General features: G+C 33.5%; 1 protein-coding gene across 2 annotated transcripts in view; it reads left to right on the forward strand.

The window, feature by feature from the left end:
- The window catches only part of LOC129235297 (trafficking protein particle complex subunit 11-like), a 121,265-nt gene that overhangs the window by 68,029 nt on the left and 38,615 nt on the right, over positions 1 to 14,621 (forward strand). For both annotated transcript variants that reach the window (XM_054869026.1, XM_054869025.1), the window contains exons 18-21: positions 1,756 to 1,828; positions 5,452 to 5,509; positions 5,593 to 5,745; positions 14,077 to 14,255. In XM_054869026.1, coding sequence (XP_054725001.1) covers positions 1,756 to 1,828; positions 5,452 to 5,509; positions 5,593 to 5,745; positions 14,077 to 14,255 — 463 coding nt within the window. The remainder of the gene's footprint in view (positions 1 to 1,755; positions 1,829 to 5,451; positions 5,510 to 5,592; positions 5,746 to 14,076; positions 14,256 to 14,621) is intronic.

The following is a 14,621-nucleotide window of genomic DNA, read 5'->3' on the forward strand; positions in this document are numbered from 1 at the left end:
GCAAACTCGGGCAATGCAGCTAGTTGAATGTAATTAGTAGAAATTGCATACTAGACGAATGGAATAAAGTTTACTATGCTACAGCAGGTACTCCAAGTTTCCCCCATTACTTCTACAATGAATTTAATTCAATGAGTTCAACCGTGTCCGGCAACAGTGCTCCCCCAGTGTTAACTGTGAATTGTGTTTGTGATGGAAACTGAACTGTATTCATCTTGGCAATGTTTACTCATTATGTCTGATGAATGTCTCCCTTTAATTAGCAGTGGCTTCGATTTGAGGGGGGGGGGGGCAACCCCCATTTTTATACTCAATTTTATTTATTTTACTTTCCAATTTAGGAACTCAAATTAGAAATTATAAAAAAAAGCAGAAATGTCAATTTTTTCAGCACATAATTATTTGTTTTACTTTGTATATCTGTTTACCAAACATTATTAGCACAAGCAATAACTTTTAGTTTATGTATTCATTGTTTAGATATTAGTAATAAATATTTTGACTTAAACAAGCCATACTTGTTTAATAAATTATTACCAAGTGTTTGTGGCACCTCAAAATACTTGGAGTAAATAATGTAAGTCTAATTCACGTCTAAGTGTTTCTTTGGAGAAAATTATTGTGTACAAAATTCATCAAAATCTTAAGAAAAACGTGAGTTAAGTCACTGGACTTGCATCAATTTCCACTTATCTGCTTCAATATTCTCAAAACCAACCCTAACCGAATTTTGTACTTTTTAACTTTTTTTTTTTTCAACTTTTGCCGCCACTAAAAGTCCTATGGCTTTTAGCCCCCCCCCCCCCCCCCTCATGTCATTGGGACAAATGGGCCCATTGAGGCCCATGTGCCATGTCATTTTTTTTGCTCCATGCCCCCACTTATAAGCCCTAATCACTGCCACTGTTAATGAGTCTTGTATCTTTCATGTATTCTACCTCTGCTACCTAAGTATTTTTTTTTAATGTAGTCTACCTCACCTTAAATTTTGTCACTATGTTTAAGAGATGTCTCTTATAGATATGCATGTGTGAGTGTGCGTGTAAGTGTTTGGAAATTACGAGAAAGTTGGAGAATTTTGTTTGACAGTTTATTGCCAGTTAATCTCCAGTTATTTCTTTTTCATTGTCCTTTTGTAAAAATATCTTTTCATCATGCTTTCTTTTGCCAATAAAACTTTTCAGTTACAATGAATCTTGCAACCTTTTGTTTGTTAATTAATCCCTTAATTGTTTGTTGATTGTAAGAAACTATCCTGTATTAAATATGTGGAAACTAGAAAGTCATCCGTCAAGGTAAGACAGGTGAAAATTGCTTCTGCATTTTAATGAAGCCATTACCTGTTGAGTGATATTTTGATAGCTGAAATTGTAACCCTAACTCCAGTGAATTAACCCTAAACTCCAGTAGGTAGCGTTCATTGTTGACCACTTTTTCGTTTTTTTCATTCCCCTGAAATGACAGTCTTACAAGTGAAACAGTTAAGTTACCGGATCAAGTTCAGTCTTGTCACAATAAAGCCTTTCCCTGCATGTTAAACATTACCAAAACATATTATCAATTTATCATACCATGGTGCAAGTTTCATTGTTGAAACACGCGGGTTACTCGATCATCGGCTATTATTTATATGAGGATATAAGTGATTTTGTTTTCTTGAGCAGTGCAACTAACTTTTCGACTGACCCTCATACATTAAGTTTTCTGACAGTTGTTTTTTACTAACTCCTCTCCTCTCTCTCTCTCTTTCTTTAGTTGAATGTAAGGCTAGTTTTGGATCTGAAAATTATATGGCTGACCAAAGAATCACAATTACTGTTTATTTGAGGTAATCAAAAGTTGTTTTTGTTGTTTTCTGATTTTTTTTTCTAACAAATTAATAGTTTGAACTTTGCAATAGAAAAAAAATGTCATATTTGATTTTCTCTTGAAAATTAAATGGTATTATTGTATTTTATCCTGTAAATAATAATACAAAATATACACATTAACCCCTTGAGGACCAGCGCATGGAAAACGAAGCGCAGCTACGGGACCGAACGTTCCGAAATGGAACGCCGCCATCGGCCCGAGCATTTACAGCAGTTAAGCCTAACTGAACAAAAATATTCATATAAAATCAGCATTTCAAAATAATGACTTGATATTTTAAATTTGCTTAAACAATGTACTACTGATTACTAATTATTAATATAAAGACTATTACATTATTAGAAGGGAGTGAAAGAAGTAGAATACTAAAACTTTAACTATGTGCACAAAGTTAAATAATATGTGCACAAAAACAAAGTTCGAGTTAGACATCGTGAATGTGCAATCAAAGAAAAAGAAATGTAGCAAAAAAATATGTTCCTTATGTAATTTTAATTAAAACAACTTAGGTCAACGAATTTAAACTAGTTAAATTCCCACGCAACAAGTCTCAAAATTGCTTCATAATTCTCTCGAAAACATTCCCTTTCACTCACTTCGCTAACCATTTTTATTGCAATGTTCCAGTCTCCAAATAAAAAAGAATAAATAAAGAAGAACAATATCAGAAAGGATTCAAAAATAATCATAAACTTCAGTGCCGCTTTAAATCATTCCTGTACTCTCATCGAACGGGGAATCCCAAAAGTCTGGAACACATACGCAAAAATATTTTAACCTTCCTCCCCTCCCCCATAATTTATTCAGCTAGATGTATATCTCTTTCAATTACTCGTAACAAAAAAAGAGAAGCAAAGATATAAACAAGAGCAATTGAGACCTCATAAATCGTATGCGCAGAGCAGTGATTCACTGTTGTTTACATAAAAAAAATCTATCCCATTCAGAGTTCCAAATAAGAAACTAAAGCGTGTACATGAAGGTCAAATACCATGTGACTCGAATATGATCAAAGTTATAGCCATTTAGCGCCATCTATTATCGTTTAAATATTCAATTCAATCGTTCCATTTTGAGAAAGCATATATGTGACGCTGGGACGTCAGCGTCGATCAGAGCGCGTAGCGGATACGTGCCGCTGGGCTGATAAGAGAGGAATTGTTCCGTAGCGTCCACGTGACGCTGGGTACGAACGGGTTAATACAAAACCATAAATTACAAAAGGAAAAGAAACAATTTTTTACCCCAATGTTAATGTGAAACTCTTCAGTCCCTGTTCAAATGTTACATAAATGATAATTATACTTTTTTTTAATTAAGTACAGTCGAGTCCGGACTTACACGAGCGATGCGTTCCAAGACCCCTCGCGTAAGTTGAAATTTCGCGTTGTGGAACAAGATTAGTTTATTAATTTTTGAAAAGCATACCTAATTGCTTCAGACATTTGTAAACACCCCTCAAATTGTTTCAAACCATTTTTTAACTATATATTACAGTATCTTTTAAAAAGAACCGACTTTTTTTTTTGTATTTTAGGAAAAAAGACCATTATTATTTAACATAAAATACTGTTAAGGAGCACAGAATCAATGATCAATGCGGGAGAGAAACATAAAATAAAGCAGTATGTTTCTTACAGTATGTGCACTACAGCATTATAATAGCAACTGAACAGTAGATATAGTAAATATATTTATAATTTAAAAAATGAAGAAGGTTTATGCAGCTTGACCAGACTGGTATTAGTCGTGCGACTTGTCATAGTCTAAGATCCCACTAGGCTTGACCTATCCACATCGAGTTTCCAAAAATTGTTATCATAGATGAAGAGCATAATTTGTAAATAAAACGCGAATGTAAGAATTTCTACCTCTTTCACGTGAACTAATCAGAATTACCAGGGATTGAAAGGTGCCCAAAAATGAAACATTTACCGTCATTGAGTTTCGAAAAATTTTCATCATAAATAAACAGTAAAGTTGTAAACGAAACGCTTAAGTAAGGTTGTCTACCTATTGCATGTGAACAAATCAGGGTTGCAAGGGGCTAAAAGGTGCCCCAAAAGGAGTAAGTTACCTTCATTGAGTTTCCAAAAATTGTTGTCATAAATAAAGAGTAAAATCTGTAAAGATAACGTTAAAGTTAGGTTGCCTATCTTCTTCTGGTCCCCAATCAGGGTTGTCAATGGGGAAAAGAGGCTCAAAAATTAATAATTTTCCTTTATCGAGTTTCCACTTATAAAAAATCTAGGCAAAAATATTACGAAGACGATGGTATAGGGTTGTCCTAGCAAAAGCGGTCCAATCATAGGTTATCGCTATTCGAAGTTTCAATAATTGAAACTTCGCGCCCCCCGACTCTTCTCCAAAAATTTTTGCTCTGCAGGCGAGGAGTTGGCCCGGTTGGAACAAAAAAAAAAAAATCATTACTCAGGAAAAACTTGCGTTATAGCCATTTCGCGTAAGTCGGATCGCGTTGTAGCGCAATCCGACTGTAGTTTGTTTTTTTGTTTCTGACTAATAAGCAAACCAAGGTCTGTTTGAGTTCTCACATTTACTTTCATACAGTTATTACCAAATATATTTGTATTATGTTTAAAAAATTTGTAAAATATCCTCTTTTGTTGTACGCTTACATTTTTATTTCTAAAAAAAATAACTATTGAAGTTTTGTATGTTTTTGTAGAGTATCAAAATACCTTAATTTGTTGTTAATATTACTAATAACGAAGAGGTTGATATATTTTTGCTCTTGAAAGAAACATTTTTAAAAATGGCTACTAAGATGGAAAAAGTAGCTATCATTTTTCGTGATTTTGGTAGCCAGTGGATACTATTCACACAAAACTCCTAGTCTGGAACTTAATTTGTGACTTTTGTTAATAATGTAGTTCACTTTATTTTAAGACCAAGGGGAGAGCCCCCTCCCCTCCCCACAAAAAATAAGGAAAAGAATTATAATAACGTTCATATTTAAAATTTTAGCTTTTAATTTGACTTTATTGTTTACTCTGAATACGGCACCACTACTTTTCTGTGAAAACTAAGCTTTCCGTGTTTTCGGTCGATTTTGAAATGGAAGACAGCAGCAAAGATTGTTTGGTATGTACCAGTTTAGGGTTGCCACTGGTGACTAAAAATGCAACTATTTCTGACTGTAGGGGACTATGGGGTTTTTTGGATCAAAAAGCGACTATTTTTTAAAAATTGGTGACTTTTTGTAACTTTAATCGACTATCTTTCATACATTCTTTGGAAAAAAAATAGAACTATTTCGAGCACATCAGTTGCATTCAATCACGTCAAGGTGTTTTTCAGCCGATAGAGTTCCCCCTCGTTAAGCACCATCTAAAGAGAAATGCAAACATAGAATTCCCACTGAGTGGAAATTCTTGATTTGTTCCTCATAGTTACTTTTTCCATGTTTGTGAATAATAGTGCTTATTTTGGAAAATTTTTAAAAATTGATATTCTTGGAACCAAGTTTCATGTTTAGTCTTAACTAATGAGTTCCATTCATATGTAGTTTATAGAAATTCATTAAAATAGTGCTATCCATATTTTATGCTTTTATTTTAGAATGAATTGTCCCCAAGCAATGACATTCAACAAATTGAGCGTGCTATTTAATAATGAGGTAATTTTGTTGAATTTTACTGCAATTGCTATCTTGGTTTTGTCAGTTGTATTTTAGTGGTAATTATTACTTTTATTTTGCAGCATTACAATCGCTTTTGTGAAGTTCCTTTAGTCAATGATAAACAAAAGGCTGATGATAAAAATATGCATAAGTTGTACCTTGTTCCACGAAACACTCACACTTTTACCTTCAGCTTTATCCCAGATCTAAGTGATATTGGAAAAGTCATTCAGGTGACCATTTAAAAACATTGTATTGTAGTCTAATATTTTTTCAATTGAAAAATAATGATTCCTTTACAGGTGTTTTGTGAAGGAAGCCAATGTCATATGCAGCTAGACTCAAAATTTGCTTTTTAAAACTTGACTATTTGTGAAAAGGCCGAAGATAATATATATACACTATATGACTAAAAGTATTGGGAATTCATTAATGAGGACATTTTTCACACATTCACACATTTTTACGGATTTCTCGAGAAATGAAAGAGCAATTGCTCTCTAATTTTTTTCACATAAAAGATATTCTCTAGCCGCCATTTTCCAACAAAAATTAAGTCTACTATTCATTTAGGGAATGGACAACAAGTTAGGGAAGCAAAAAATGGTTTTTGATTATTTTTCATTGTAAATAGCTCGGAATAAGAAATAAATTTGAGAAATAAGTTAAAAACCTATCTAAAATGAATTTTTATATTTTTGTGAAAGTATGTCCTATACCCACGGAGATATGAGTATTTCTTTCAAGACGTATACAGATAAATGTCTGTATATGATTAAGTTATTAAAATGGTGAAACTGAGCTATCTACATAAAAACTGTATGTAATGTAATTTGTAAGAGTGGTCCCAAACATTTTCTTCCCGAGGCCCGCAGATACAAGTAAAATCGTTCCCGCGGGCTAGAGCACATATAAAATTTCAAAATATTTTACCCTTTTCTAATTGAAATGGGAAAATATGGAAAAGGAAAAAAAATTGCAAATCAATAATTGTTGTTATCATTACTTGATGCTTATTTTGTTAAATTCAACTTGTTTTTCATAAACCTATTTCTAAATTTTTGGCTCATAATTTGTAACATTGTCATTAATCGCACTCTTCGAGTTGTAACATTTTAAAACAACGGGCCACACGGATCAGCTTCGCCGGCTGGATGTGTCCCGCGTGCGGTAGGTTGGGCGCCCCTGGCTTATAATATTGCTAGGAATGAAATAAAAAAAGGAACTCCCCGGTTACATCATTAGTTTTTGAGTTGTACGCGTATAATCATAGTACTGCTCTTGCAATGTTTCGGAAGGGTTGGAGGGAGGGGGAAGCAAGAGGGGGTGTCGAGACTTTGATATTTTAGTGTATAGTTTAAGTACTAACATCCTGCAAAAAAAGCAGCTTTCCCTTTATTTTTTGCGGCTCGAAAAGCATATAATCATAGTGCTGTTCTTGCAATGTTTCGGAAGGGGTGGGGGAGGAAGCAAAAGGGTTGAGGGTCGGACTTTATGTTTTTTTAGTGTATACTTTAAGCACTAACATCCTGCAAAAAAACAGCTTTCCCCTTATTTTTTGCGACATGAAAAGCGTATAATCATGTTAGACTTGCTTACGTTATGTGTTATTGAAATTATATTGCAACCGTAACGAAAACCCTTTGAAATGGCCACCTTCTCTGAGCAGCCAAAATTTTATGGAACAGAGGGGTGGCCGCTCAGTGAGGTTTCACTATTAAGATCGCTGTCTGCATTATTAACTTTTTAATGTTTTGTGCCTTTAAGGCACTAATTCGGCCTTTGACTATCAATTTTTTAATACGTTTTGTTATCATCAGCAAGCTAAATTTTCAACTGAAGTGATTTTGGGGTTCTGAGAATAATAGATAGTCATCCGAAATTCGGATGCAATCACAAATAAATTCGTTAGAGATTTACATTTTGAACTGAAAAACAAATTTGAAAACAATTGTTACAGAGAAGAGTAAAAACATAATTCACAAATTTTACTTTTCCTTTGAAATATGTAAATAATAAATTACAAAAGTACTATAAAAATCTCAAACTTTATTTTATATGTTAGAATTGTTTATATTATGTATTACGGAAATTATATTGCCACTGTAACGAAAACCCTTAAAGCGGACATCCCCTCTGAATGCCCAAAATTTTAGGGAACAGAGGGGTGGCTGCTCAGAGGTTTCACTGTATTTTCTATCAAGTACAATTCATTAGTAGATTTTTCTTCTTCTTTTGACTGAAATTGGTTTAAGATTAGCAGTAGGTTATACTACCCAAATTCAAAATAATAGAATATCAGAACTGTTCAAACAATACTTGTCCCTGAGTCGGAAAAAATGAACGCATGCAAATTAAAAAGACTAAAACTCATTATTAATGAATGGATAAATCAATTTAAACAACTTTTCAGATATTATTTTATTAATTTATGGATCATTAACGCATTGGAAAAATAGATTTTTTATATGGGTCAAAAATTAGGATAATCGATTCATTCAATGTGAATTTTAAAAAGTAGCAAAAATATTTGCATACCTGTTACCCTATAGTTTGTCACAAGTATGGAGCTTTTGGAGCTCGGATAATTTTACGCTCTTTTAAAAGCCTTTTACTGCTCAAAATGGGTAGTCAAGGTGATAAATAGGAAAAAAGCAAAGTTACATATTGTATCATTTCTTAAAGTTAGGAAAAAAACTATCCAACTCAATTCAAATGAACCTTTTATAATCTATGGTATGTAAGATTTTAAAGGAATATATAAGGACTAACCAACTAAAAAGTAACCGAAGTAAACTAAGTAGAAAAATTGTAACACCTGGAAGAGATGAGCCCAAATGAAAGTAATTTGTCCTAAATAATTGTCGAAAATTGCTTCTTATGTCCATAAGTGTTGGACAGAATGTATAGTTATCTTATCCACGCCAACTACAGTTGCACGGTTGCATAAACTGCAATTTTAATTGAGGATCTACGAAGTAAGACCAAAGATAAACATGAAACAGAAACGTGCACGACTCTCCTGGAGCAAAGAGAAGCTCAAACAGGGGCAACAAGGTTGGAAAAAGATTATATTCAGTGATGAATCTTAATTTGAAATATTTGTGAGCAAAAAAAGTTGTTCAGGTTTGACGTTTAAAAAGAAAACAATATAAGAAATCTTGTGTGAGACGTTCTCTCCACTTTGACACATCCTTCTTGGTTTGTGGGTGCATGATGGCTGCTGGAATTGGGAAGGTATGTATATTGTATAAAATGAAACAATGCATGACTTTCCGCTGTTTATCAATAATACTGCATGATGCTTCATCTGAGGCAGAGTAGTTACATATTTAGTGATACTTTTATCTTTCAGCAAGTTTCTACTCTGTGTCACATCTGTAAATCAACTCAGAGGTTTTAAACACAAAGAGGATTTTGGGTATTAAACTGGTCAAGAAAATCTACCAATATCAATACGATCAAGAATTTGTGGAACTGTCAAATCTAAAAAAAGCAGTTCAAGACCTGGTGCCCGCGAACAAAATTGAGCTCGTTGCCGCATTGAAGAGGGTATGGAAACTGTCAGAAACGATTAATGTAAACAGGTGGTAGAATCCGTGTGTGAAAGGATTAAACAGGGGTTGAAGTAGTCCTATATATCCTATATTTTCAAAAAAAGCATCAGAATTGTCCTATATTTTTCAAAAATGTCCTATATTTCCTATATTTCCGTTTTTTACCCTATATATCTTTTAAAAGGAACAATAAATAAACTTTGACATCGGATTTTTTGCTGAAAGTACGTGCCCAAACGAATTTCAAATTAAAAAACTCAACTGACTAAATCCTGCGACAGGCATCTTCTCTCATTGGCTACTGCAATGTGACGTCACTCTATAGTGGGTGGAGTTTCGACAATAAATCTGAAGTTGGTTTTAGAATTTTGCGTTTGTGTGGGGGGGGGGGGGGACAACAGCCGTTTGTTTTGCTTTCCATCATGGTTTTCGTTTTCGTTAGTATATTTTGTATTCAGTGCATTTTCTGATCAGAATGTTCTAATATTCTTTTTCTTTTCTTTTTGTGAAATTTTCGGATCATGGAATGGGTTAGTTCCTTATGATGTTAAGACGTAGTTTTTTGTAATAAGTGAAATTATAATGGCGAAATCGATTCGCTTTACAAAATTTCGTGTGGAGTGGTTGAACCAGGAGGACATTAATTGTACAAATTTTGATGCATGGTGCAGTAAAGGAAAAGATGATTTTACCGATTTTTGCCATTTTTGCAACTGTTCAGTGCCCATAAGCAAGAGTGGATTTTCGCAAATGAGGCTGCATACTAAAACATTCTAGCATAAAGAAAACGTCGGAAGGATACTTCTTAAGCTGTGTTTTGTTCTTAATACTAATAGTCCAGTCAATAGGTAGAAAAAAATGGGCTTACCTTACAAAAAATGGGGTCAAAGATTTTTTTTTTAAATTTGTATATACTAGTGCCAATATGAAAAAACCAAGTTATCCAACACGAAAGACCTCGGGAGAAGTTTTAGGGGCCGAAAAACCCTAAAAATTTGTGACTTTTTGTGGTATTTCCAAAATATCTTAAAAATGGTTAAAATTAGAGAAAAACTTCGAATATAAATGTTGAAGAAGATTTAATTTTATTCAAATTTTGTCATTACAACATTTTTGTAGCATGGAAAGCAAGCGAGTTACAACTTCTTGAAAGTCACTTTTTCTGAACCCCTCAGCAAAGTGCGTAAAGGCGCATGGGATAACGGAGGAAAAAGGAGAAATGCCGGCTGCCTGACCTTGGAAATGATTTGTCTTTCGCAGCTGAGGGTAAATCAGCCTCTGTTCCCTTTAACATAAACAAAACACCCCCATTCTATCCTTTTTTTTTCCTCCAAATGCTATGTATCAACTCAATAGCTACGCATATTGGTCATTTCAGAGTTCGAACAAGAGTATGTTTTATCAATCTGTGTGTTCTGTATTACAATTTTTTGTAGAAATGATTATGCCTGACCAAGATGTTTTTTTTATTTGCAAAATCAGTTTGAATGAAGGCAAAATAAGGATTGAAGGAGAAGGGAATAGAAAATCTTCAGAGATGCAGTGCAAAATGTCAAAATGAGGATCATCAGTGATTTTTGAAGGACTTAAAAGAAGTGACAATTCATACTGCCTGTCACAAATGCTATATCAATGAGCAATCAATCTCTTCCCTTGAAGTAATGGTTTAACCTAACTTGGTAAGCTAAATTCCTCAAGAAAGATTTCTGGCAAATTATAACAACAAAAATCGTCTTCCAGGCAGGCTCAAGAAGATGCCGATTTACTGTTCTTTCAAAGGTGAAGGAAATTGAAAAGATTGTTATAGCGGGCAAGGATATGGATCTGTTGGGGCTGATGACGACCTTTCAGCAGGTAGAGGGGTTCTAGGACAACCTTTCATCAACTTGTTCTTTTTCAAACCTAGAAGAGGGAATACTTGTGATTCGTTTTTTTTTTTTTCCACTAAATCCTTAAAGTTTGACCCCAGCAATATTCGTTTTATCTATGCGTTTAGTGGGTGTGATACGACATCGGCAATCTTGGGCCAAGGCAAAGGTTAAGTTGTGCAACATAGTCAAAAAAATTCCTGAAGTTTCGGAAGCTATTGAAGTATTTATGGATCCAATCAGTCAGCATGATGCCGTAACTGCAGCTGGAGAAAATATTTTTAAAATATTATACACAGGTGACGTGAGGTATTTAAACCTATCTTTGGATACTTTGCAGCGATTTAATCTTTTTATAAAACCAGTATACAGAGCCAAAATATATCTTGCAGGGCTACCTCCAGCGTGCAAAAAAAAAAAAAAAAAATGCTGGACGTTATCATTCATATTGGTGCAACCAGCAAATTCTAAGTTGGTTGAGCAACATAATTGATCTAGGGAAATGGGGTTGGGAACACATAATGCAAGGTCTATTGCCTGTTGACTTGAAAAGCGATTCAGCTCCTCAGACTCTTTTGAAGATTGTATCTTATTGTACCTGCAAGAAAAATTGTACTAGAGCCTGTTCTTGTTGCAAGATGGATTTGAAATGCTCCACCATGTGCAAACACTGCAGTGGCATAAATTGTGAAAATGTTGCACAAATTTCATCTTTGGATGAGACTTCAGAAGATGATTTGTTCCAGGAGCTTTTGGAATCCCAGCAACAAGGAGATGAACAATTCAAGGACCACAGATTCTTTCTACCCCCTACAGATTCTGAACAAGGAGAACCTGGGTCTTTAAAACGGCTTCGAAGAAGATAAATTACGTATTTTGTTGTCTTTTCTCTATTTGCTTTAAGGTTGAATGAATCTCCCTGTAATTTAGATGTATGTATTAAACTTCTACAGTTGGATTTTCATTTTGAAAGGTAATTCTTTTGGGTTTTTCATGCCTTAAAAAGTCAGTTTCTGCAGAATATTTTCAGTGTTCATTACGCATTACTGTTGTACCTTCATTTGTGCATTATTGTGTCTATTGTTTGCTTATTAGCACCCTAATATTTATTAATTCACATTTATATTCAACTATTGCATTTTTGCTTGTAATAGTTAGAAAAGATGGTACGAATTATATGCTTTAAATGAATGTGTAGAATATGTAATTAAATTACAAACTGAAATATAAATCAAATAATATTGGAGTCTGATGAAGACTACCTCTATCAGATCCGAAATATTAGTTCATGAACAGTGGGGGGAGGCTTTATTATTATTAATGTTGTATCAACATAGGATGCATGATTGTGTTGATTGTTTGCTTATTAACTGCCTAATATTCATTCTTTCACATTAATATTTAAAGATCGCATCTTTGTTTGTAATAATTAGACTAGAATGTACGAATTATATGCCTCAAATGAATGTATATAATGTGACTCCAGTTACAAACTGCAATGTATCATCTGTTATTGGAGTCTGCTGAAGACTACCCCTGTCAGACCGGAAATGTTAGTCCGTGAGCAGTGGGGAAGGAGCAGGAAACTCAAACTGTTGATAAACTCTCTGAAACTAAAGTTTCTATTTGAGTTCTAATAATTGTGACGCCTTGTTTTCGGTGTGAATGCTTTTTTTTTTTGCGGAGTGGAGGAAAACTGCCTATTTTCAAAGAGCTATAGCAAGTTTGTTATTTGTGCTACAAAAAAGTTGTAAATACGAAAGTTGTAGGAAATTTAATGTTCTTTAAACTTTGTATTTGATATTTTTTCCTAAGTTGAACTATTTCGGAGATATTTTGGAAAAAACAAAAAAAGTCATAAATATTTGATGTTTTTCGGCCCCCAAAAGTTCTCCCAGGATCTTTCGTGTTGGATAACTTGGTTTTCCCATGTCGGCATCACTATGTACAAATTAAACAAAAAAAATCTTTGACCCCATTTTTTGTAAGGTAAAATGTATCTATTGACTGGACTATAAGGTAAAGGGTTCAGTTCAGATATAAAATCAAAGAACAGTGGAATTAGTACTTGGGTCATGAGTTGGAAAGAAAAAATAAAAATTATCTTTGTTCAAATTTTGTTTAGTTTTTTAGTCTATAAAGTACACTGTTTTTTCAAAAAATATTGTTTCAAATACAGGAAAGTCATTTCAAATGCAAGTTATAATTTTTTTTTTTTTTAAACAAAAGCGTTGATAAAAATAACTAAATAATATATGATATGTATTATTTCTTTTTTCATAGCAAAATTATTCATATAATGTGTCCTATATTTGTCCTATATTTTTGTGGAAAATGTCCTATATGTGACAAGTCGGTTACTTCTACCCCTGATTAAAGCATTGAATCCAGCAAAAAATGACACATTCAGGTATTGATATTGTTTCTCATGAAGCTGTTTCTCCCCCCTCCCCCTTTAGTTTGAATATTCTAATTTTTTGACTCAATGTAAACTTTCATCGCTATAAACTTTTGGATTATTCTGTTTAAGATTATTTTTAATTGAGTATATTTGAAATGGAATGCACACTTTAAGGTCTAAGAAATATGGCACCTTCATTTAAAATGCCTAATTTGCACTTATATTTGGTAAGAATAAACTTTTGTCCAAAAAGTGGGAAGTATTCTATTATTTTGAATTTGGATTGTAGCATAAGAGAATATCTTTTCTCAGCAGTCTCATTTTTCTTAAAACAAGAAAAACACTTGTCCCTTCTTGACTCTTCAGCCCTTTTTTCATTTCAGTCGTCCAGAGTTTCCATAACCTTGGCTTTGTTTAGTTTAATTCCTCTGTATCCAGCATATTTCTTAAAGTAAATCCACTTGTGTCTCCTTGTGTTCGCTTGGGTTAAAAAGTGATTTACTTTTGGTTACTAGGACGTTGAAAAAGCCATTAAAAAAAGAAAAAAATCAGAATGAAATGTATACGCATTTACAATTTTGTGTTTATTAGTGAGTGTAAAGTTTTGTTGTATTGAATATAATTACTGTTATTTAATTAAGCATTGTTATCATTCATTTTTTAATCCAGATCAGAGCATAATTACAGTTTTTTTTCCCAAGCTAAATTATTGCTAATTAATGTAGAACAAATTTTTAGGTAACATCTATTGCTTTGCAAATGGGTACCGATAATTTTGTGTGCTCTATTCTTCATTGGACAACTCCACCATATCAGCCTGAAATATTAAATATTCTACCTAATACACACGCAATAAAAGCTGGTTCTTTCAGTGATGACCCTACATTCCAGAATATAATTCCTCAGTCATTTGCTAAGTAAGTCCTATTAAAAAAGTTTTATTTGTTTTGACATGTGGCTGTTACTACAGTAGACCCTCGTTTTACGTGGGGGTTACGTTCCATGGAAATGCTGCGTAAATTGAGACTTAATAGTAGTGTTAAAATAGGGTTTAGGTTTCGTAGATAAAAAAACTACTTCATTCTAGTGATGACTAAATGTATATCAAGTTTAATGTGTACTTATATCTAGAGACGTACCGAGTACTCGGTACTCGGCCTACTCGGCCAATTTGCCGAGTACTCGGTACTCGGCCAAATTCTGATCAGATACTCGGCCAACACCGAGTAGTTGCAAAAAATTGAATATTGTCCAAAGCAGTACTAAAATTTATAAAAAAAAAA

Source organism: Uloborus diversus, chromosome 2, assembly GCF_026930045.1.
Source record: "Uloborus diversus isolate 005 chromosome 2, Udiv.v.3.1, whole genome shotgun sequence".
NCBI lineage: Eukaryota > Metazoa > Arthropoda > Arachnida > Araneae > Uloboridae > Uloborus > Uloborus diversus.